The sequence below is a fragment of the Macaca nemestrina genome, chromosome 12 (genome assembly GCF_043159975.1).
Source record: "Macaca nemestrina isolate mMacNem1 chromosome 12, mMacNem.hap1, whole genome shotgun sequence".
Lineage (NCBI taxonomy): Eukaryota > Metazoa > Chordata > Mammalia > Primates > Cercopithecidae > Macaca > Macaca nemestrina.
Genome location: NC_092136.1, coordinates 122,530,404 through 122,555,934, shown reverse-complemented (window position 1 = coordinate 122,555,934; position 25,531 = coordinate 122,530,404). Strand labels below are relative to the sequence as shown.

At 46.6% G+C, this 25,531-nt stretch overlaps 1 protein-coding gene across 5 annotated transcripts in view; it reads right to left on the bottom strand.

Moving 5' to 3' along the window:
• Window positions 1-25,531, bottom strand: part of LOC105476335 (ubiquitin associated and SH3 domain containing B) — a 158,257-nt gene that overhangs the window by 32,726 nt on the left and 100,000 nt on the right. The window contains exons 1-4 of one of the 5 annotated variants that reach the window (XM_011732162.2): window positions 6,688-6,693; window positions 4,510-4,567; window positions 3,575-3,761; window positions 961-1,159 (exon numbers count right to left, since the gene is read on the bottom strand). In XM_011732162.2, coding sequence (XP_011730464.1) covers window positions 961-1,159; window positions 3,575-3,577 — 202 coding nt within the window. In that variant the 5' untranslated portion in view covers window positions 3,578-3,761; window positions 4,510-4,567; window positions 6,688-6,693. The other 4 variants (XM_011732159.2, XM_011732161.2, XM_011732160.3 and 1 more) reach the window with 4 other exon arrangements.

Genomic DNA, 25,531 nt, shown 5'->3' with positions numbered 1-25,531 from the left:
GTGAAGGTGGAACCACCCCTTTCTCTTTTCAGAGCTGATGTTACACAGGGCCTGGCCAGGAGAAACCACTTCTTGTTCTCTTCCCTGTTGCACTCCTCATGTAGGAGGAATCCTCATAGTAGGTGACCAGTAAGTACCTGCCAATTGTGATTTCATGCTGGAGGGAGCCAAGAGGCTCTCCCCGCACCAGGTTGTCTGTCTGTTTCCCTGCTGTCATTGAGCTAAGTGAGCTTGTCCACACCTGTAGCCAGACACGAGAGCTTTGCAAACTTCTCCCTCTTGTCACCTCCATCGTGTCTCCTGCCTCGAGCTTTAAGCTAATTCCTTTGACAGGAAATCTCAGGTGCCCTGAGCTAAAAGCTCCCATGAGAAGAGCAGGAGACATCTGGAAGGGGTTACATTTTTAGACAGACTCTTGGGGCTTGGGGTCCTATCTAATGGTGTTCAGCAAATTGAAGGGTATTGGCTCAGTGGATTTTATTGTGATATAATACGAAGTGCTTCCACTCTTCTCTCTATCCTGTGCTACCCACTGAGAAAAGATCTGGATTGTCGTGGAGTAAACAATGAGACCCAGATAAACACCTACATGGGCGGTAGCTTGGGAGGGAGAAGGGATGTTTCTTTAATTCTGAAACAGGAGGAGATGGTGGTGCTACAAAGAAATACATTTCTAGTTCCGTATGGAAGTCATTTGTGAAGCTTCAACTTGGGGGTTAGGTAATAAGCCTTAGATGGTCTCTCCAGGTTAGCAGAAAAGGAGTTGAACATTTTTACAAGGGAGCAAAAAGGCGTGGGGTGCTGCAGGACAAGGCTGCTTTTTTGTCACACGTGCCCGTTCCTGCAGGGCCCTCCACCTCCTGACCCCATCCTGCTCCTCTACCACCATTTCCTATCCCTTTTCCTTTCCAGCTCTTTGATTGACAGGGCCCAGGGCTGGCCTGGCAGCTGTTTGCTCACCGGTTTTGGATGCAGCCTCTGCAGCAAAGTCAGCAGCAAACTTCTTGAGGACCTCCGCACTGTCTTCCTTTACGAAGAGGCCGATGAAGTTGGAGGACGTATAGAGCTCCAGGGGCAGCGGGGCGGAGAACTTACATTTCCAGCGACTGACCGTGGTCTGCAGGGCTTCCCCCAGGGCATCCACCTTGCTGTCCTCGCACTGGCAGGGAAAACAGGGAGTCTTCACTTAGAGACGAGGGGAGATGGAAGTCTGCTGCTACTTAACATTGGCATCCTCTCCCCAGAGACTGGAGGAGGCTGATAATGCAATTACTTAACCACCACCCCCGTCTGTGGGGAGAGAGAGGAACTGCAGACTTCCAATTACTCAGACACAGATTACCCAACTGGTGGATTAATCTGGGGAACACGCAACCTCTTCCCTCCTTTCCTTGCTCTGAAGTGGCCCCTGTGAACCCAGCCAAAATGCTGTAGGACTGGTCGAGCACAAAGCAAGAAAGGGGAGCGAGATTGGGGAGATGTTGGTCAAAGGACACAAAACTTAAGAGACAGGAGAAATTAAGTTCAAGGGACCTATTATTATGCTATTAGTGTCTATAGTTAATCATAATGTATTGTATGCTTGAAAATTACGAAGAGAGTAGATTTTGTTCTCACCATAAATACATGATAAACATGCGAGGTAATGCATATACAATTAGCCTGGTTTAGGCACTCCACAATGCACACATTTATTCAACCATCATGTTATACACCATAAATGTATACAATTTTTATCAATTAGAAAAAATCAGGCTGGGCGCAGTGGCTCATGCCCGTAATCCCAACACTTTGGGAGGCTGAGGTGGGCGGATCACTTGAGGACTGGAGTTTGAGACCAGTCTGACCAACATAGTAAGACCCCATCTCTACTAAAAATACAAAAATTAGCCAGACGTGGTGGCGGGTGCCTGTAGTCCCAGCTACGTGGGAGGATGAGGCAGGAGAATCACTTGAATCTGGGAAGTGGAGGTTGCAGTGAGCCAAGATCACGCCACTGCACTCCAGCCTGAGTGACAGAGAGAGACTATATATCAATTAAAAATAAAAAAAAGAAAAAGAAAAAAAAAATCAAAGTTCTCCTTGCTTGTGAAAAAAAAAAAAATGAAGGAATGTGACAGGAGAGAGTGCAGCATCCCAGGAGAAGCTGCGTGTTTTAAAAAAAAAAAATGAAGGAATGTGACAGGAGAGAGTGCAGCATCCCAGGAGAAGCTGCGTGTTTTAAAAAAAAAAAAAAGAAGGAATGTGACAGGAGAGAGTGCAGCATCCCAGGAGAAGCTGGGTGTTTTCTACTACTTTGTATCATCTGTACCTTTTCTTTTCCTCTTAGATGATCAGAAGTTGACTCTACATCCACCCTCATGAGAGTTGGGAAGAATGAGTCCCAGAGAGCTGTGACATCATCCTCCTACCTTCCTGAGAGCATTGGAAAAAAGAATGAATGTCTCTCAAACTCTGAAGGGTTTTGAGAAAGATCCTGGGATGACTAAGAGGAAATGATAGTCACTTTGATTTTCAGGCTGAATGGTAAAAGAGAAGGTGTTAGGAACATATTATTACCTGAGAGAGAGAAAAAGAGAGAGAATATATCTGGGGAATAAAGCAAAATATTTTTTATAAAAATGTTTTAAAATGCAACCACTTTGTTTGGTCTTGAATGTATGGAGATAAATCAACTCTTCTGTATTACCACAGAGAGCTAAAGTACACAAAATGTATTTACATGTGTGATAGTGAGGGGGATGATATTTGGTCAGTAGAGGCCGGGCGCGGTGGCTCACACCTATAATCCCAGTACTTTGGGAGGCCAAGGTGGGCGGATCACTTGAGGTGAAGAGTTCAAGACTAGCCTGGCCAACATGGTGAAAACTCGTCTCTACTAAAAATACAAAAATTAGCCGGGCATGGTGGCGCATGCCTGTAATCACAGCTACTTGGGAGGCTGAGGCAGAAGAATCGCTTGAACTCGAGGGATGGAGGTTGCAGTGAGCTGAGATCATGCTACTGCACTCCAGCCTGTGTGACAGAGCAAGACTCTGTCTCTTAAAAAAAAAAAAAAATTGTCAGTAGATAAGCTTCCTGACAGCTAGGATTATAGACTAGGTAACAATGGCAAGTAAATATCTTTGCATTCTCTAGAAATATATAGTGGGGAAAAAAAACCCCATGGATAGGAAATGGCTTTGCCTGTCTATAGACTACCTTTTTTGTTCCCTGCTCTTAGTTCCTCCTCTTTGGTTGTCGTAAGAGTGGAGAGGGTAGACAGCAAATGAGTGTGAAGCTAGATCAGTGATTCTATTCCAGCAGCCAGACCCGTGTGTCTCTCACAGAGGGTTACAATCTGGTGCTGCCCCCATCCTGGGGTGCTCCTGGGCCTCAGCAGATAAAACTAGGAAGCGTTGCGGTGAGGGGCTCATGGTGGACCTCACTGATCCCTTGAAGGTCCCTCCAGCTCTAAGAGCCCGTGACTATTCCTGCCATCTTCCTGTGAGGCTCCCCCTTTGTTCCAGGTCCCAAAGGGTCGGCTGGGATCCTGGGAGTCAGGCTTCCCAGGGGCGGGGGGGCTGCCGCTCACCATGAAGAACTGGCAGAGTGTGATGTGGGGAAAGATGTTGTGTGCCTTGTTCTTCCCACAGATCTGCTTCGACTGCTGCCAAAAGTCGGAAAGCTTCTGTGCTAAGGGGCCAGTGGGACGGAGGTAGAGGACATACTCCCGGGGCAGGGGGTCATCCAGGAAGGGGTCACCGACGTGGGAGAATAACCTGTAAGACAGAAGTAAGCCAATGAGGTGTTGCTTGAGAATAACAGGAGGAAAAAAAGGACTGAGAGACAGATCCACCCTCCATGTGCTCCGAATCCCCGGCATAGCGCGCAGGGAAGGGTGTTCATTCATGATTTAAAAATCTACTTCTGGAAACTCACACTTCACAATCAACTCTCGGATGCAGCAACTTCTGTCTTCCTTCTTGTCATATTGCCTCCTCATCCTACAACTCCCTAAAAAAGTCCTGAAACCACTCTCCAGGAAGCATTCTTGGATCAACTCCAAATCCTTTCTCAATCCACTAGGACCAACCCAGCCTGTCCCTCAGGTCAGCCTATAATTAAACCCATGTCCCTCCAAAGACAAGGGAAACTCCCAGAAAGGTAACCTTGTGGGATCCACCCTGGGTAGGGATACCCTGAAAGGTAAGTAGGGTACTTCTCTAAATTGATTTGCCCATAATCCATACCCCTAAAATGAATCTTTAAGTGACTGGAGTGGGGACAGATCTTATGAGAGGGGCTCTATCTGGGAATTACTTAGAATTTTCTTTAAACAGCTCCAAGGAGAAATATACCCTGGGGCCAGGGCAGAGGAGGCAATTGACTTGATAAATGGCCTTGCCACAGTCTTTTGGCTCCTGTCTCTTCTGGAAGGGTCCACTAGAGAAAGTCTGCACCTCCCCACTCATCCACATGCACTTAGAGTTAATTATATGCTATTTTCTCAATTTGTTTATCTCATACCAACCAGTCACATGCTGCCTGAACACTTCTTCCTCCCGTGGATGCCAAGGCTTTTTGTCTGAAAGAAGAAATCAAATTTCTATTGTTAGTATTTTTAGCCTCCTCTCAGCTTTTCTCACTGCAGTGGCAAGAGCGAGTGTGAAGGAGGCGACATCATAGCCTGTGCTCTGCTCGCTACTCTGTGGTGGGGAGTAGACACCTGCAGCAGCTTTTCCCCCAGGGGTCAGATCGAGACATATGGAAGTTAGGACTTGTAATTAATTTCCATGTAATTAGCATCAGATTTGCATGCAGTCTGACAGCCCAGGCAGTCTATTTTCAGCAGTTTCCACATTAGAGTTTTATTTTTGCTTCTCTAAAGGTTGTCATGTCTTGCTTTTTCCTCCTTCCTCTTCACCCGCTCATTCTTACTGACCCAGATCCCCGAAAGAGCAGATTCTTGTTTTCAGCTCGTTTGGTAGAAAGTATTAGAAGTGGTGCTGATGGTTTTCTTTTTCTTTTTCTTTTTCTTTTGAGACAGAGTCTCACTCTGTCACCCAGGCTGGAGTGCAGTGATGTGATGATCATGGCTCACTGCAGCCTCGACCTCCCGCACTCAAGCAATCCTCCCACTGAGCCTCCCAGGTAGCTGGGACTACAGGTGCATGCCACCATATTTGGCTAATTTTTTATTTTTGCAGAGACAAGATCTCATTATGTTGCCCAGGCTGGTGCTGATTATTATTAAGACATAGGGCTAAATGCTTACAAGGACAATTGGTTTGGATTAATTCATTGCCTCCCTCCACCCACTTCCAACCACCACCAGGCTGGATCCATCATCTCCAAGTATTTTATAGACATCTTTGGGGACGAGTATCACTGGGTTAAAAGGAATGGCCACAGCAGTGCAGCTATCATTCCCATTTCTGGAGAAATGACTCAGAGCATAACTAACTGTGGCTAAGTATCCATAGGCCGGTTATAGCAGTGAAGCCCTGTGTACAAACTTACAAGTGGAGCTCTTCTGAAATCATACACAGGTCTCCAAGAGCCAGATAGTTCTGGATTCGTATCTAGCCTTGCTATTCATCTATCCTTTCATTCATGCATTCATGCTTACATTTATTCAGCAAACATCTACTGAATTTCAACTATTTTGTCAGCACTGTGCTAGGCTCTAGGAATACAGTAATGAACAAGAGTTATGAGATCCCTGCCCTAAAGTAGTTTTCTGTTGAGTAGGCACGTAAATATTATTATACAGATAATGATTTAATTACACTGGCATTAAGTGCGGTGGAGGGAAAGCATAGGGGACATAAGAACATAGGACAGGGAGATCTAACCTGGTCTGAGGGGCTGGGGAAGGCTACACTAAGGAGGGAACATTTCAAGTGAAATCTGAGGGTGCAGACACATCTGGGTGGGGTGGATGGGGTGCGTGGCGGTTGCTGAGGTGGAAAACGCCTGGTACCTCTATTCTACGTGAGAGGTAATGATTAAACGAGCCAGTGTAGAGAAGGAGCATCCGACCCATCACAGGTGATCGATACGTGCTCTTTCCTGTCCCTTCACACTACGTTGATTCAGGATCCTTGGGAGGGAGAAGAGATAAGTGGGAATCCAAGTTACACTGACACTCTCTGCAAACATCCTTTCCCCAACTGGCTGCTAAACTCACCCCCTGCTTCCTTGTCCTACCCTTCTATGGAGCAATTAGAATGACCGATGCTGTGAGAATCACAGAGTTGGACTGGAAGGGACCTCAGAGGTCATCTGTGAACCCAACTTCTTCATTTGACACAAGGAAAAACTCAAGTGGAAACAAGTGATGAAATGCGCTTAAAGCAGCCTGGCTGGGGTGATGGCTGAGCAAAGGCCAGCCTCTGTTGTTCTGCTCCACAGCAGAAAGACAAGTTAAAGACTGTCCCCTTCCCCAGTGAAAGTCTGTGCACAGATACCAAATGATCAGGATAGGGAAGTCTGCACAGCTCATGAGAACAGCATTGTAAAACGCAAGCCTACTTACAGGGAGATGAAGTTACGGAGAAGCAAGACAGATCCCTCTGCTCCCCTTGGAACATCTGGTGCAGAAAAGGCTAGAAGCACAGAGACCCACACATGCTCATTCCCACACGTTGACAAGGTGCTTAACTGCTGCTGGGCTGCAGCCTTGTCTGTTTCCTCACGACTTACCAGACAATCAGAGGCCACACATCTCGCCTTTTTTTTTTTCAGTACAGAAGCCGTGTATGCACAAAAGAACACAAACCATGACCTTTTAGAGGTTAGAATCTCTGAGGAATTAAAGTCACCAAAAAAGGACCCATTGTTCCAAAAACAACTGGGAAAAGGAAAACGCGTTTGTGGCACCAGACAATGTGCTATTTATATAAGGAATTCAATTTCTTTCTTTTCTGCACCCTTCCCCCAATGAAATACATCCAACTGAAATTTAATTTATTTCTTCCGAGGCACTAGGAGTATCCTCTGGAAATGAAAGATCTAATTAAGTTACGGGCTCCGTAACTCAAAAGACAAGTTTTGGAAAGAGTTCAAAGAAAAAATTGAAAAAGATAATGAAAGGTTTGGGTGATAAGATGATGATGAAAGGCTAAGGAAATCCGAATTCTTTGTTCTGAAAAGCCGAGATCTGAGAGGTCCCGGTTTGGTGGAAGGTTATCGTATCTGGTGCACATGCTCCAGGGAGGGTTGGCCAAAATAAAATAAGCACAAAGGGCGCAAGTTAGCTTCCAGGAAGGACTTTCTGGCAGCTATGTGCGTTAAAGGTTTTATTTTTATTTTTGAAAGCTTCGAGAAAGCTGTTACCTATCTGAAACAGTGCAGTTCTCCAGGCAGGAAGTTGTAGGAGTAAAATCTCATTTTCCCTAAGGTCACGAGCCACAGACAAACCTTGCTGGCCCTTCACCCACTGCCAGGCTGGCACCGATTTGGGCTAAGTGTGTTCCCCAAACTCTGCCCACAGAACAGACTGAACATGGGCGTGGCAGAACATGCGTCTCCCTCTCCACTCTGCTGAAGAAAGACTGTTGCCATAGAGCACCCACCTCCGTGGTCCACCCATGGGGCCAATGCCAAGGGCAAGTGGGAGTATGTGGGGTGGACCCTAAACCCCAGCCTGAGCCTGTGCGTCTGCTATCCTCAGGGTGGCTGAGGAGTTGACAGAGAGTTTACTCAGACACTGAGACCTCCAGCAGATAAAGGAGGCATATCCCTTGAAATTAAAATGCACCCATTGGATGACAGCAACAAATGACAGCATTCAGTGATTTAAATGGAAGCTTCTTGGTTAGAACTGGTGAAATGTGAATTGTTGAAGTTTTGTCATGTGTGAACCTAAATTTGACTTCTGATCCTAGCCCTAATCTTTCTGATTATCCCATTTGTAGCAGAATATGAAAAAGAAATAGTGTAAAAACTCTCATGCTTACTGAGGATGGAGAAGAACAGCACAAAGAAAAGAAACACAATGGCTAATAAAACAAACAAACAAACAAAAAAACAAAAAAACAAACAAAAAAACAGGAGAGCAGTGATCCTTCCCGCAGGGGAGGGACCAGCAGTGCCCGCCAATGGCCTTGCAACGCTCGGGCGGGATTCTTCCTACTTTCTGCCATCAGCGCGGAGGATTTTTGAATTCAAGGTTGGCCTGGCCCCAGGGTCACGGAGAATACCTCTCATTCCCTTGAAGGAGGTTTGCAAGCAAAAATTGCTTTCCTATTAGTCTGCCTGAGACAAAGCAGCTTTCCTTCTTTCTGCCTTCCCTCCCTCCTCTTCCTCCTTCCCTCTCTCTTTCTTCCTTCCTTCTTTCCTTCCCTCCTCTCCCTTATTTCTTTTCCTTCTACTCTCTTTTTTCTTCTCCTTCTATGGAACTCTTACCAGGAAACCAAATGAAAATTAAAAAAAAAACAAAACCCTGCATTATCACGGGATGTACAAAGAGGAGGAAAGTATGGTTCCTACCCTTAGAGAGCTCACAGCCTTAGAGAGTCAGATACAAAAGCAGCTTCGTACAATGCAATAGGCCAAGGGCCAAGACAAAGACGTGCAGGATGCTAAGAGAGCTCACGGTGGGCCCAGCTCCATAGTGGGGAGTTCCCAAGCCTGAGGTTCTCAAATTGTACACCAAGCTACTCTAAGTCAGAACACCACAGCAAACTCAAAGAGGTGCCACTGGATGTTTTAAATGTTATAAGGGAAACACAGCATACTCATTTGTTGAACACCACATAAGCTTCTAGCTTGAGGTAGTTAGAGTTCACAGTGTCAGACTGGGCTGCATTCTTGAGGTCCTATCGTGGTGAAGCTGCAGTTTCAGCAACTGTCGTAATAAAAACCAAGTAGCCAGTGAAAATCAATGTGGAACAGGTAATGACAGTGGCAGTGCCCCATCTGATCCTAAGGCTTGGGCAGTTGTACGGTGCCCCACAGACACACACATCCCATTAGTAAGTAGCTGTGGTTACTTAAGAATACAAATATGATTTTTCTTCCAATTTGTGTGTGTGTGTGTGTGTCTGTGTGTGTTGACACAGCTCTTAAGTTGGCAGGACAAAAATCCTTATTAAGGTGTTTAGATCTAACTACTAAATAAACAGAACTGTTGGTATTTATGTTGGCCCACAGGCTCTATGTAAAAATTATTGGACACTAGGGGGTTGTGGGCTGAGAAAGTTTAGGATTCTTTCCTACAAGAAATGATGCTTGATCTAGACCTTAAAAGCCAAAAGAGGCTGGACACGGTAGCTCATGCCTGGAATCCCAGCACTTTGGGAGGCCAAGGCGGGTGGATCACCTGAGGAGAGGAGATCGAGACCACCCTGACCAACATGGTGAAACCCCGTCTCTACTAAAAATACAAAAATTAGCCGGGCGTGGTGGCATGGTGGTGGGCGTCTGTAATCCCAGCTACTTGGGAGGCTGAGGCAGGAGAATCACTTGAACCTGGGAGGCGGAGGTTGCAGTGAGCCGAGGTTGCGCAACTGCACTCCAGCCTGGGCAACAAGAGCAAAATTCCATCTCAGAAGAAAAAAAAAAAAAAGGCAAAGTGAGAGCTGACTAGAGAAAGAAAGAAAAGCAGAAGGACATTTGAAGTGGAGAGAATGGCAGCAGTTAACAGATGAAAGCAAGAGACAGCACTGCATGTGCAGGAAAATTCGAGTTTGGTAATGCTAGGGCCAAAATTGTAAAGCTGGAAGAGGGTAAAGGTAAAGGCCTCTGCAGATACCTGAAAACGTAGGCAGGAGATCACTTGCAAAGGCCTTATGCGCCACTTTAAAGCTTGGACCTGACTCAAATTAAGCTAGAGAGAGGCACGATCAGATTTGCTTGCATTGAAGGATAAATTTCAGAGAGATACAGCTGGATGCTGGGAGAGTAGAAGGCCTTGACAACAGATGGGAAGAACACATTGAGAGGTTGAACTGAAGCAGTGACAATGAGGATATTGGCAATGATGTTTAGATGGTTGACTGAATAGAGCTGAGACTGATCTGGTACTGCAGCTCGAATATTTATGTGGATGGTGGAGACACCCCCTGAATGAAAATGCAGGAGTAGAAACAAGTTGGGGCTGGGGGTGATAGTGACAGTGAGGTTAGTATTGTTCCAGGAGAATAGTGAGACCAGGTATCATTGAAGAGACACACCCAGCCTTGTTGTTAGGTGTCGTTTTCTTTGTTGGCTTGACTATACTTTCTTACCTCTTTCTGTTTGTAATCCAGACATTTATTTTGGGCCACCCATTGAGCTCCTATTTCCTGTCTAAGGAATACCTTCGGCTCCCAAATCACTCAATGCTGTGATCAAAAAAACACTGAAGACATCCCCAACTCAGAGGGATAGATTAGCCCAGACCAGCAGGTTCTCTAGGGACGCTCAGCATATGCCTTCAGAGGACAGTTCCCCTATTTTATTGTCACTTGATAAAACTCAAATATCTGACACCTGCCATAAAAAGCAAGAGACAAGATATATGCTAATGGAATGAAAAATATATTCCCTTAAAATAGTAAGACTTTCATCCAAGTAAGTAGCAAACTAATTTGTTGGGCTTTCCAGTTACTTGGAGCTGTATTGTCCTTGGCTTTGCATTGCTGGTGGACTCATACGCATGGCCGCAGGCACCACACCTGCTCCATGCATTGGTTCTCTGTCACCAAGGACTTGTTCATGTAAGAAATGAGAAGGCACAGCGTCAAGTATGTAATCCTTCAAGTGGACGAAATTCCCTATGCAACCAAAATTAAATTCTATCTTTCCTTCATGTAGCTAAGATGATCTTAAATTTGGAAACATTTAATACTAACTGTAATATTTTTAAAAATGTTCTCAACCTCCAGGATACCAGTTGTTAAATTTTCCGCACCTAACAGTTTGAATTCAATTAAAAGATGACCTAATTAATCAGACGCCTCATTCTCCTCCCTCAAAATCAGCTTAAAAGTCAGCAATGAACTGGGGGATGGGAAAACCGAGGTAGAACCCAACTCCTCTTTTCCCTGGTTGAAGCGTCCAGCCATACCGTGGTGATTGTTGCCACAAAGGAAGATGGAGGTATTCTTTTTGGGTATATTTGGAAAACAACATTTTTTTCATAAAGTAGTTTTAGGTAGAAATACCAGAGCCTTTTGTTGTGCGTGCTCTACGAATTGCCGAATCAGTGCTGAATATCCTTACAGGATGCTCTGAGGCTGCTCAACAGAGTGCCTGGGGCTGGCGGCTATCTTGAGAACTGAGGGCACACAGGTGATTCTCCATCTATTTGTTTCTCTAGTAGAAGAAAAATGAGGATAAGGGAGTCAATCATGATCGAGGGCCTTTATGTACCAGGCACTTCAGACTTTACACCTTTATGGCATGGTTTGGATATGGCTTGCTTGACCCTGCCAAGTTTCATGTTGAAATTTGATCCCAGTGTTGGAGGTGGGGCCTGGTGAGAGGCGTTTGGATCATGGAGGTGGATTCCTCTTGAATGGCCTGGAGTCAGTCTCCCGGGAGTGAGTTCTCACTCTTCGTTTCCACAGGACCTGGTTGTTGAAAAGGGCCTGGCAGCTTCTCCCTTCTCTCTCTCCCTTCTTCTCTCCATATAATGTCTCCTCCCCTTGCCTTCTGTTATGAGTGGAAGTTTCCTGAGGTTCTTGACAGAAGCAGATGCTGGAGTCATGCTTTTCATATAGTCTGCAGAACTGTGAGCCAAATAAACCTCTTTTCTTTATACCCAGCCTCAGGTATTCCTTTATAGTAATAAAAATGGACCAAGCTACTTCATGACAAACTTAGGAAGTCGGTATTGTTAGGAACCTCCATGCACCTGGTGGCTCTGCCCTGACTGGCCAACAGTCAAGTCATCTCTGGTTGTCCTGTAACAGGGGTTGGTTCTAGAGGTTGTGATTAAAAGTCCATAAATCAGTGTACCGAGTAGTTGCCAATCTTGAGAGGGTCAGATGTTTAACTTTGTTTTGTAAATATATGAGTAAATAGGCTGGGCGCAGTGGCTAACGCCTGTAATCCTAGCACTTTGGGAGGCCGGGGTGGGTGGATCATTGGAGGTCAGGAGTTTGAGGAGACCAGCCTGGTCAACATGGTGAAACCCTATCTCTACCAAAAATACAAAAATTAGCCTGGCCTGGTGGCAGGCACCTGTAATTCCAGCTACTCAGGAGGCTGAGGCATGAGAATCACTTGAACCAGGGTGGCAGAAGTTGCAGCAAGCCGTGATTATGCCACTGTACTCCAGCCTGGGCAATACAGAGACTCAGTCTCAAAATATATATATATATATTTTTTTTCTTTATATGTATATATTTTTTCTATATATATGAGTAAATATATGATTCAGTACCCAAAACTCCTGACTGCAATACGGTATTTGAATCCTCATGCCATCCAGACAGCCCTCACGGACACAGCAATTCTGCTTCTCCACAGAGTGCCCTCTTGACAGGAGAGTCATTGGCCGTGATAGTGGGAAGGACACTGTGCCTGTATCTAGTTACCAAATGGAGCCAATCAGGTCTGGGATATCTACTTCTCTGTTCCCTGTACTTTCTCAGTTAAGCAATGTGGCAGGCCGGGTGCGGTGGCTCAAGCCTGTAATCCCAGCACTTTGGGAGGCCGAGGCGGGTGGATCACGAGGTCAGGAGATCGAGACCATCCTGGCTAACATGGTGAAACCCCGTCTCTACTAAAAAAATACAAAAAACTAGCCGGGCGTGGTGGCGGGCGCCTGTAGTCCCAGCTACTCGGAGGCTGAGGCGGGAGAATGGCGAACCCGGGAGGTGGAGCTTGCAGTGAGCCGAGATCGGGCCACTGCACTCTAGCCTGGGCCACACAGCGAGACTCCGTCTCAAAAAAAAAAAAAAAAAAAAAAAAAAAAAAATAAGCAATGTGGCAGCAGGACTGAAGGCAGCTTGAGATTTGTGGGGGGGAAAAATCTCTCCCAAGAAGGATGCATGAAAATCATCCCATATAGCCAACTACTCAGGCGGGCTCCCAGGCTAGCAGTCATTTTTATCCTGTTACAGATGAGGAAACTGAGGTTTCAGGCCACACGACAGTCATGCAAGTCAACCGTTACAAGTCAAGAGCCATTTATTCAGCACCTGATGTCCATGTGTAAGGTCCAAATAAACACAGACACATCATGAAGACATTGGCCTTGCTCTTGAGGAGTGCACTATGTGAAGGCCTCCAGGTCTGTAACTCAGTTGCTTCTGACTCCAGAGCAACGTTCCTGCCCACCCTGCCCGTCTCCACAGTACCTGTCCCACCTGGCTGCTTCTCCTCCTCTGTGAATGCTGCCCAAGAGACCTGACTGCAGTCAGAGCTTTGAAAATCTCATTCTTAGTCCTCTGTGCTGTGTGGCTTGGGAAAAGTCAGCTTGCCTCTCTGTGGTAAAGTTTTGTCCCTTAGTTAACCAATAGCATTCCCTTGAAATACAAAAAGAGCATAAGACACCAGGTGCAGTGGCTCACGGCTGTAATCCCAGCACTTTGGGAGGCTGAGGCGGGTCAGGAGGTCAAGAGATGGAGACTAGCCTGGCCAACATGGTGAAACCTCGTCTCTTCTGAAAAATACAGAAATTCGCTGGGCATGGTGGCACATGCCTGTAGTCCCAGCTACGTGGGAGGCTGAGGCAGGGGAATTGCTTGAACCTGAGAGGCAGAAGTTGCAGTGAGTCGAAACCATGCCACTGCACTCCAGCCTGGGCGACAGAGCAAGACTCCATCTCAAAAAACAAAACAAAACAAAACAAAAAGAAACCTTTACTATCAGAGATTACTTTTTTTTTTTTTTTTTTGAGACAGAGTCTCGCTCTGTCACCAGGCTGGAGTGCAGTGGCACGATCTTGGCTCACTGCCAGCTCCACCTCCTGGGTTCATGCCATTCTCCTGCCCCAGCCTCCCGAGTAGCTGAGACTACAGGCGCCCGCCACCACGCCCAGCTGATTTGTGTGTGTGTGTGTATTTTTAGTAGAGACGAGGTTTCACCGTGTTAGCCAGGATGGTCTCGATCTCCTGATCTCATGATCTGCCCGCCTCGCCTCCCAAAGTGCTGGGATTACAGGCATGAGCCACCGCGCTCGGCCACTATATCTTATTTTATATCACTGTGTCTCTTCTCCTAATTGCCAACTACGTCTATATTCCTGGCAGAATAAGATAGGCAGTTCATGATAGCTCTTGACTCATGGAGGCCTCCATTTCACTTGGAGATGCTTCTCCCTCAACTCATTCTGCTAAGAAGGACCCTGGGTATCCACAGCTGCTATCCTGCCCCTCTCCTTTCACTTCTTCCCTCAAGACAGGCAGCTTTCACAGCCTAGTGAAAGGCCATCACTTTTCTGCAGTGCACCAGCCACACTGGGTGACTAATACAGGAGACTGCCTACCTCAGGTAAGGCCTAACCTGTTCCAATTTTAGGCTGAGCAGGAAATGATGTGTAGAGTGGCCACAGACAATGGCATGGGAGTGAGACTATGTTACATGAAGCTGTGTAAAGGGAAGGTGAAGACACCGAAGCCACAATCATAGCCCAGAAGCAGCCTGGGGACCAGGTCCAGGACTTAAACATACGTGAGCTCCCAGGCATCAGGCTTCCAAAAGACTCATATGTTGGAGATAGGGGCTAGGCACAAAGCATCCAGTAACCCAATGGGCTGAGAGCCAGAGATCCATCAGGCAGTGGTTGCCAGAGTGGTTAATTAATGATCAACCACTTCTAGTCTGCTAAACTTCTTCCTCCACTGAGGTAGAACTCAACCCTATGAAAAAGCTGTCGCCCTCTTCTGATGTACCTGCTGTGTCCTGTCATGGAGGGGTCTGAGCAAGCAGCCAGAGCAATTCTTTCTTCCCCTTCACCCTCTAAGTCACTTGGATGAGCTGGAATCCTTGAGTCTCAGGTAAAGGCAAGAGTCCCACTACCAGTGTCGAAACACTGAGCCCAGGGCCTTGGGAAGCGTCACAAGTGCCCGCTCTTCCCTGGAAACCCAGGGAGAAGTGACCAATAAACCTCTCCTTAGGCATAATCATGGAGCTCTACTCCAGACCCTTGATGCCTTCCAGGCTGGAATGGGGCTTCTTGGCATTAGAGGAAGTTGGGGATATTGAGAATTTCAGTATCTGCCTCTCAGTCTTAGGGCCTGTGCCCCTGACATTTACCTTAGCTATATCAGCAAAGGCTTTCCTTCTTATCTTTCAGAGACAAAAATGAATAAAACAGAACCTAGTCTCTGTGGGTGCAAGTCTAGACATGAAAAGGGCTTTTATGACTACAAAACAAAAAATCCTGTTAATCTAAAAAGGATAGCTTCCCCCTACATTTTTTTTTCTATGCAGCAGAATTGACTTGCTTCTAGGCTTTTGTTAAATACCCATTCCTCTTGGATTCTACCTTTTTGCTTTGGCAAAGGTTCAGTTCCACCCCACACTAAAATCAGCGTGCTTCCTTTTTCTCTTCTGTTGGCTTACACTGGTTCCGGGAATGGAGTCTACTCCATGTGCAGAGCAGTTGGGTATGAGGATGGGCAGAATCAGAGCCAGCCTGATTCCAGGCACTTCCGTGACCAGGGATGGAAGATGCTGGCAGAGCAACCAACCAAATTCCCTGAATTCACATACTACAGCACCTCTCATCTACCACCGTCTGTTAGTTGAGACTTCAGTTTCTGATATGGTCACTCTTTCAGCTACCGGTGGCCAATAAGATTCATGCAATTCAGTCCCACCTTCAATCAACAGAGGTCAAGTAAATGTTGGGAAGCCTTGGGGGAATAGCTTAAGAGTTGTGCAAGCCAAGGAGTGGAAGCAGTGGTATTTCAGCCAAGCTTTCCAGGCTAAAGCAAAATCAGGGACTGGCCACATACAGCTGCTCTAGAAAGTTCTCGCAGGAGCTGGAACACGGGTAGGTGTCTTTTTCCCAAAGGAAGTCATTTCTTTGTGCTTTCGTTTTTTCGTTTTCAAAAAGGAGGTGATTACAAGCCCACAGGGAGATTGAGAAAGATGTGACATCTATAAAGTGTTTTGAGGTCCTCAGAAGCAACCATAAGTGATAGTGATTCCTTGGCTGCAAAGGATCTTAGGACAATCCTGTTCATTTCTCCTTATGGCTAGATAAGACTATACTATAGACCATCCATGACTTTTGAAGGACTTTTTCCTCTTCTCACAGATATTAAGAGCAGGAGATCCAGCAATGTCTCTTGGTTGCTTAATGGCCCTTGCACTCAGAAAGTTTTTCCATATGTCCAAACTCCTTCCAATGACACTCAAACTTATGCCACCCTTTTCTGTACCCGGTACAGTTGGTCACTCTCCTACATAATAAGATTATTTATTCTATCACTTTCATACAAGGAAATCCAGCTACTTTTTATCACCAAGGCCAGTAAAATAGGCTTGCAAAGAGCCTGGGCAGTTCAGTTGAACAATCTCATCTCCGAAGTCTTGCCCCCTCTCCCCTAGCCTCCTCCCCATGAGGCTGAGGGACGGCAGTAGAGAAGCCTATCAGTAAATATCAACCATAACGTCTCTACCCATTTCCTTCAGAGGAAATGAAACTAATGGAGAAAGATATATTGATCACAAAGACTCAATTTCAGAATCAGTCTCCTGGTGGTGAACCCTTTCAGTTAGCTGGGGTTAATGGCTTCTGCTTTCAGCTATTGTCCAGCGTAAGAGCTGTACATCCCACAATCAATGGTATAGCAAGCCTGCTGGGGACATTACCACCAAGGCCAGCCAATGGGAAAAGGCTCTGGGTTTTTTTTTTTTTTTTTTTTTAATAAAGCTAATCAGAGAAAGGGAAAAAAATTTCCTGAGCTATTTGGGGGCTTAAGTAAGTCTTCCAGCTGAAGGCCTCCAACCTGTGGGGGAGGCCTTTCTCTCCTATCAACAAGACTCTGTTTTCCAACCCATAAAGAGCCTGTTAGGCAGCCCTCCTTAGGGGGTGGTTAGCAGGGAAAATGCTGTTTAGGTTTCCCGATGTTTTTATGTGGCAGGGCCCAGCAGCCCATATAGGAGGCCTTGTTTTGTTCCTGCTAAAAAGGGGCTGGAACTCTGGCCTCTGCTGTAGGGAGGCAGCAGTTTGTAATTGGGAAACCGGCCGTTAGACCATGGGTGGTGACGTAATAAAACACATTTTTCTCTTTGCCTCTGTTATGTGTCCCTCTAGCATCTAGACAAGGCCTTTCTGCTCCCCATGATCAATGGGTTTTTGCACACAGGCACAGGTGGGAGCACATTCTTAGGAACACAACTGTCATTAGCGATGGGACTGTGGACAAGTTCATTATCCTAAAACTCACTTTCCCCATCTCTTAAATGGCGATAATAACTGCCTTACAGGGTAGAATAATGATTAGTATCACATAATGTATTTGAAGAGCTCACCACAATGTTTGGCATATATTAGGTACTTAACAGAAATAACCTTTGCACATACGCCTGTGCATATTATCTAATCAATCTTTGCAGTTTTCCTGGAATAAATGTCTGTAAATTCCATGCTAATAGAAATATTTCCAGACTGGGGACCAGAAGACCCAGATTCTTTCTCTGCTAAAATAATCCACAACCATCTGGGAAGGTCTTAAAGCATGTATGGGATTCAGGGAGAGAGAAAAGCTCCTCGGGTAAGGTGATAACATAAGGTAAAGGTGCACAGGTAGAAACCATCCGGGGACAGGTGACGGTGGCAGGAGTCTGCTGAAGAGGACACATGACACAGATTGTTAGGAGCCAGGCAGGGGAGCTTAGGTTTGATCAGGAAGAAAGTGGGGAGTCACTGAGAACTCTCAGCACGGCGTGGAGAAAAAGAAAGCAACATTTCCCACTGTCTGTCATCATCTAGGCAGTCAGTGGAGGGTGTGTGTTTCTGCTCAGCAGAGGTATCCTAACAGAAGAGTGATAGCCCTGAGCTGGTGTCCACAGTCAGGCTCTGGGGAGAGGCTAGCCAGGACTGCCTTCTTCCTTGCAGATCCTCAGATCAAGTCATTAGTGCTATCCCTGAAGCCTTTACTCTCGGGTTGGCAGGGTAGTAACTCTGCCCACCTGAATGTCTCTGGAGGGAGTAAGTTTCAAAAGCTCTCTCAATTGTATGCGGTGAACTATCATTATTTCCTGAGAAACAGGATCAGAAGCCTGTCTTACCCAAGGACAATAGCAAGCCAGGGGCATGGTGATTCCAGAATGAGATCACAGATGTTATCAGATCGGTGCAAAAGTAACTGTGGTTTTTGCCATTGAAGGTAATCGCCAACCCGGCCGGGCACAGTGGCTCCCGCCTGTAATCCCAACACTTTGGGAGGTGGAGGTGGGCGGATCACTTGAGGTCCGGAGTTTGAGACCAGCCTGGCCAACATGGTGAAACTCCGTTTCTAATAAAAATACAAAAATTAGCTGGGCGTGGTGGCGCATCTCTGTAATCCCAGGTACTTGGAAGGTTGAGGCAGGAGAATCGCTTGAACCCAGGAGGCGGAGGTTGCAGTGAGCCAAGATTGCGCTACTGCCCTCCAGCCTGGGTGACAGAGTAAGCCTCTGTCTCAAATTCAAACAAACAAACAAGTAATGGTGAAAACTGCAATTAATTTTGCACCAACCTAATAACACTTAGCAGTCACCTGCCCATAATAGGTGCTCAATAAATATGGCCATGAGTTATATTTTTATGACTAACTTCTCTCCAGGACTTTACCATTTCTGCAGGCCACACATTCTTTCCCTGAGGGATACCTGAGGGAGGAGTGGAATGTGAGTTAGTTCTCTAGCCGCTCGGTTCCATTTCATGTTTAAGGCATCAGCCTCTGACTGTCAGTCCAGGAGATTCTGTTTCTAGGTTACAGGTTCTGCAGAGCACCATGGAAATCAGGCATCTGGGAGGGAGAGTGTCCGGTTAGTGTCAGGAGACTTTGCATCCCTGCAGAGGAAAGCACAGCTGGTTTGGGGCTAATGGTGTCCATTGAGTGAAAGGGGCTATTTCTCTCTGGGGTGCTGTGGAATTGGGAGGCTAACACTGAGCCACAGTGAACCCCCAAACTCCTATCAAGGCTGGCAGACGATGGGGAAGTGCTCCCAGGTGTGTAAAAGGTATGAAAGGTTCTGGGGAAAGACACCGAAAACTGGAAAGGCAGTGACTGCTACTACAGAGGAAAAGAACGGAGCTTATTTATGAAAATGGTGTGTAACACCAGTGCCACGGCAGTGCTGAAGCTGTTAAGACTCTCATATAATCACTCTCATGAATCCTCATAATAGCCCACAAAGTGGGTAGGACATCATTATGACTTTTATTTCATAGATTAGGAAAAGGAGGTAACAGACAGGTTAAAAGATTCGTTCATCCCCAGTCATTAATGTAGGAGAGGGGTGACTCCTGCTGTCTCGTCCAGAGCTCTGAGGTACTACTGGGTCTCAGGGAGCAAAGGGGCGGCGAGGGTGGGATGAAGTGAACCTCCGCTGCAGCAATTGGCTGGTGGGATTTAAAACAGAGGAAACAGCCGCCACCACGTCCCACCAAAAAAAAAAAAAAAAGGATCTGGGGCTGGCTGTGGTGGCTTACGCCTATAATCCCAGCACTTTGAGAGGCCGAGGCAGGCGAATCAGCTGCGGTTAGGAGTTCGAGACCAGCTTGGCCAACACGGTGAAACCCTGTCTCTATTAAAAATACAAAAAAAAATTAGCCGGGCGTGGTGGTGCATGCCTGTAGTCCCAGCTACTTGGGAAGCCGAGGCAGGAGAATCCTTGAACCTGGGAGGTGGAGGCTGCAGTGAGCTGAGATCATGCCACTGCACTCCAGCCTGGGTGACAGAGTGAGACTCTTTCTCAAAAAAAAAAAAAGATCTGGGAGAAACAGATGAATATGGAGAGTCATTTCAAGTTGCAGATGACAACAGAGACTGTTTTTTCTCCTATTTCCACCCCTTTTCTCTCTAAACCACTAGAATCAGCTAAAAATACTTAAACTTGGGTGATTTTTAGTCCTTCTGAAATGGTTTCATACCAAAGCTACATAGGATACTCTGGCTAATGGGTTTGGTGGGTCAGAGAAAATGTAGACAGACCAGACAGAGCCATTGTCACTTCTCTGTAACTCTTCTTGGTAAGTAACCTGTTAGCAACATTTATTTTTGTTTTATTTTTTGGAGTTAGTGTCTCACTCTCACCCAGGCTGAAGTGCAACAGTATAATCGTAGCTCACTGCAGCCTCGACCTCCTGGCCTCAAGTGATCCCCCTGTGTCAGCCTCCTGAGTAGCTAGGACTACAGGTGTGTGCCATCATGCCAGGCTTTTTTTTTTTTTTTTTCTTTTTTGGTTGCTGGTAGAGGTGGGGGTAAAGAATATGTGAGTAAACACAAAGAAATCACAGACTTGGAGAATTAAGCTCAGGTCTTTCTACCAGGAGGGTGGGTTAGTATCATGAGATTCTTGAGAAGACCTTCCAAGGAGAGTGGGGAGATGCCACTAAAGAGAAACCTTCCTCTGCCACCTCAGCCCTGTCAACTGACACTGTCAGAAAGATTTGAAACTCCTCCAAACCAGACTATAGGTCAGATTCTACCAAAGGAAATACTGTCATGGCAAAAACTGCTGCATAGTCAAATCCACCCCGCTGGTCATTATTTCAAGTGTTATCCAGGGAGACCGAAATCCAGGGTAGAGAAACAAGTGGATGGTCTTGGGGTTCACAGTATGAAGAGATGACCACTATAGTTAGGTATGGAATATGGTGTGACAAAAAGAGATTTCCAGTTTAGACACTGCTGCTACCAGGATTCAACATAAGGCATCCCATCCTACTTTTTAAACTCTTCATCTCCAAAAACATGTGTAGACTCCTTACCATGCCGAGCCCTCCATGGCCTCACACCTGTCTCCTTCTTCAGCTTCACCCTCAAACATCCTCAAACATTCTGCTCCCTGGTTCTTCTCTCACACTTAAAACCTTTCTCTGGGGCTAGGCGCAGTGGCTCACACCTGCAATCCCAGCATTTTGGGAGGCTGAGGCAGGTGGATCACAAGGTTCGGAGTTCATGACCAGCCCGGCCAACCTGGTGAAACCCCATCTCTACTAAAAATACAAAAAATTAGCCAAGTGTGGTAATCCCTGTAATCCCTGTTACTTGGGGTATGCATGCCTGTAATCCCAGCTACTTGGGAGGCTGAGGCAGGAGAATTGCTTGAACCTGGGAGGCGGAGCTGCAGGGAGCTGAGACTGAGTCACTAAACTCCAGCCTGGGCGACAGAGCAAGACTCCGTCTCAAAGAACAATAACAAAAAAAACTTTCGGCCGGGTGCAGTGGCTCACGCCTGTAATCCCAGAACTTTGGGAGGCCGAGGCGGGTGGATCATGAAGTCAGGAGATCGAGACGTGGCCATCCTGGCTAACATGGTGAAACCCCGTCTCTACCAAAAATACAAAAAATTAGCCGGGCATGGTGGCGGGCGCCTGTAGTCCCAGCTACTCGGGAAGCTGAGGCAGGAGAATGGTGTGAACCTGGGAGGCGGAGCTTGTAGTGAGCCGAGATAGCGCCACTGCACTCCAGCCTGGGTGACAGAGCAAAATTCTGTCTCAAAAAACAAAACAAAAACAAAAAACAAAAAAAACCTTTCTCTGTTGGTTCCTTTTCTTACAAGGCTAACTCCACCCTCAGTTACCTGGCCAGCTCCTGCCTATCCTTTAACACTTACTTGCATTTTGTTTCCTCCAGGAAGTGGTCCCTACCTGGGCACCCTTACCAGCCAGGCGGTTGTATCATAGCACCTTCCAAATTATATTTAAATGATCTGTCTTTGCGATGGACCATGAGCTACCTGAAGCTGAGACCATTTCTTGATTTCTTTGCATCTCTAGTAGCTGGCACATAGTAGGTGTTAAAATTTTTAAAATATGAACTTCATCAAGATGTTAAAGGTATATATATCAGTGTGGCAGACAGACCCTCCGTGACACCTTCATAATCCTAAATTCTGGTGTTCACTCCTCTGTATAATTCCCTCCCCTCAAGTGTAGGTGAGACCTATCACTTATCTCTATATGGCAAAGGTGATGGAATCACTTCTGCAATTCCATTATGACACACATAAGACACATCCAAGTCAGGGGTCTCCAGCCCCTGGGCCACAGACGGGTACTGGTCTGTGGCCTGTTAGGAGCCAGGCTGCACGCAGGCGGTGAGTGGTGGGCAGGCGAGTGAGCATTACTGCCTGAGCTCCGCCTCCTGTCAGATCAGCGGCAGCATTAGATTCTCGCAGGAGCACGAACCCTACTGTGAACTGCACATGCAAGGGATCTAGGTTGCAGGCTCCTTACGAGAATCTAATGCCTGATGATCTGTCATTGTCTCCCATCACCCACAGATGGTCCCAACTAAGTCAGGGGTCTCCAACTAGACGGTGCCGTCTAGTTGCAGGAAAACAAGCCCAGGGCTCCCACTCATTCTACATTACGGTGAGTTGGTCGTATCACTATGTCATGATATATTCCAATGTAATAATAATAGAAATAAAGTGCACAATAAATGTAATGTACTTGAATCATCCCCAAAGCATCACACCACCACCCTGGTCAGTGGAAAAACTGTCTTCCACAAAACCGGTTCCTGGTGCCAAAAAGATTGGGGACCGCTGCTTTAAATGATTTACTTTCCTGCTGGCCAAGGAGAAGCAGCATGTTGTGGACTGCCTATGAAAAGAGAGCCACGTGGCAAGGAACTGCAGGCAGCCTCTTAGGACCTGAGAATGGCTTGTAGCCAACATCCAACAAAGAGCTGGGGCCCTCAGTCATACAAGCAAAAGGAAATGACTTCTGTCAACAATATGGGTGAGCTCATAAGTGGATCTTAGTCAAGCTTTCTGGTGAGAACACGGCCTAGCCAACACCTTGATGGCAACCTTGTAAGACTGAGCAGAGAACCCAGTCAAGCCACGCCTGGACTCCTGACCTACAGAAACTGGGAAAATGTGTGTTTTAAGCCACTACAGTTAGAGTGCTGCATCATAAAAAGTGCAAACACCTAGCTTTTCAGGAAGAGGGAAATAGGAAAGGAAGAGTGAGCATTGGCTGAAATGAGCTGGTATGACCAAGCTCAGCACTAAACAGCACTAAAGGGTAACCTAGGCATTTAATGCAGGAGATGGAAGATCCCAATCCCATAACCAGTGGAAATTGCTGATCTGAATTCATTGTATTTCACTACTGCCATCAGTTAAAACGTAATTTAAGTCCTTCTAGGCTGAGAGTTAAAGCTTGGCAACTTAAGGGAGAGAGTAGAGTGGAGTGGAGTGGAGTGGCAGGTGCATCTACTTTAGAAACACGCAGACCTGGCCAGGCGTGGTGGCTCACACCTGTAATCCCAGCACTTTGGGAGGCCGAGGCGGGTGGATCACAAGGTCAGGAGATCAAGACCATCCTGGCTTACACGGTGAAACCCCGTCTCTACTAAAAATACAAAAAATTAGCCGGGTGTGGTGGTGGGCGCCTGTAGTCCCAGCAACTCAGGAGGCTGAGGCAGGAGAATGGCGTGAACCCGGGAGGCGGAGCTTGCAGTGAGCAGAGATCATGCCACTGCTCCAGCCTGGGCAACAGAGCAAGACTCCGTCTCAAAAAAAAAAAAAAAAAAAAAGAACCACACAGACCTAACCCATCTAATCTCAGTCCCCACGTATGTAAACAAAAGGAGATTCACACCAGCTTGTTAGGGTTATGTGACATGCTTAGCTCTGAGTTTGGCACAGGGTCGGTGTTCTACGGCTACTGGGTACCCCCTCCGCCCCCACCACTGACTGCCCTTTTCAGCTATTCTGACTCTAAGCAGGCTAGGCCTGTTTGGGAAGCTCCTGGAGGGAATCTGAGGCAGGAGTTCTTGGCGGATGCTCTGGAGACTTACTCTGCAGCTGAAATCCCAGGAAATTCTACCCCCCCAGCTCCACCACTGCTAAGCTTCTAAGAAAGGTTACGCTCAATTTCCTCAAATGATTTACTGCATCCCCTTTTATGGGAGTACTTTACATATTATAAATGGGACTTGATCAAACACGCCAGGAAGTGAGACGGGTCCAAAACTCTCTAGCCAGCCGTGTGTCTGCTGGCCCAACTACGATCCCCAGATCAACTCAGGCCTGAGGTCCTATAATTTTAAGATTGGGTATCTATCTTAAAATACCCAATTGTGGGGGGAACACAAATGTTCAGTCCATAACATCTACAGTAACATGCTCAGTACTGCATTGGGGCACCCTGGGTATGACAGTAAGTGTATGTGCATGTAGGCAAAGATACTTAGGTTATGATTTTAGGATTGAATAACAGTATGTATATTAAGATATTAAGATACGATATTTAGGCCGGGCGCGGTGGCTCAAGCCTGTAATCCCAGCACTTTGGGAGGCCGAGACGGGCGGATCACGAGGTCAGGAGATCGAGACCATCCTGGCTAACACAATGAAACCCCGTCTCTACTAAAAATACAAAAAAATTAGCCGGGCGAGGTGGCGGGCGCCTGTAGTCCCAGCTACTCGGGAGGCTGAGGCAGGAGAATGGCGTAAACCTGGGAGGCGGAGCTTGCAGTGAGCCGAGATAGCGCCACTGCACTCCAGCCTGGGCGACAGAGCGAGACTCCGTCTCAAAAAAAAAAAAAAAAAAAAAAAAAAGATACGATATTTAGGAAAAGCTGCTCACAGAATTCCAGGCCTTGGAGACTAAGATCACTTACCTCAATCCTCTCATGTTACAGATGAGGAACTAAGACCCGCAGAGGCAAGTGATTTGATGAGGACAGGAAGCCAGGTCTCGTAACTCTCCAAATTGTGCCCTTTGCACGTTACCATGCTGAGTCTCTGTCTTTTTCGCTTAGACTGTGCTTCTTAATTTCTGTTGGATCGAGTGCAACCTCTCTGGTCCAGTGTTAATTTGCTGAGAGGCTTGAGGATCCCCTTCATAGGGAGCAGCCTAAGAGATGACCCCTCAGCTCGCCTTTGGCTCTGCAGTATGGTCATGGCAGGGGAGATGGGTTGTTCCTGTTCACAGCTTAGCCCTCCTTGCCTGGGGTCTAACTTCCTCCTTTGACTTCCTCCACAATGGCTGCCCCCAGGCCCTACCACAGCCCTCCACAATGGGGCACCACAGCCTTTGATAGAAGCTAGAATCATCAGTAATGTGAAACAGGCCGAAATGGTGCTTTCCCTGACATTTAGGAACCAGACACTGGAAATAAATGGGGTGTAGAGGGGCTGAGGCAGGAAAAGAAGGCAGTGTAAGAAGGACTGTATCTTACACTGTGCTAGGCACATTTGCTCATGTAGCAATATTTTATTTAATCCTCAAGGCAGGCTTTGAAGGCAAATTTTAAAGACCGGGAAGCTGAGGCTTAAAGAAAGAGGCAGTATTAGGCTTCAGCTTACGAATGTGCAAGCATAAGAATCCAATCTAGTTACTGGCTCTAATTATCGAGACTTAGTCAGTTTCACATTTCTGGAGTACAAAGAGGACTCGAATCAGCTCTAGGTAAGTCTCCACGGTTTT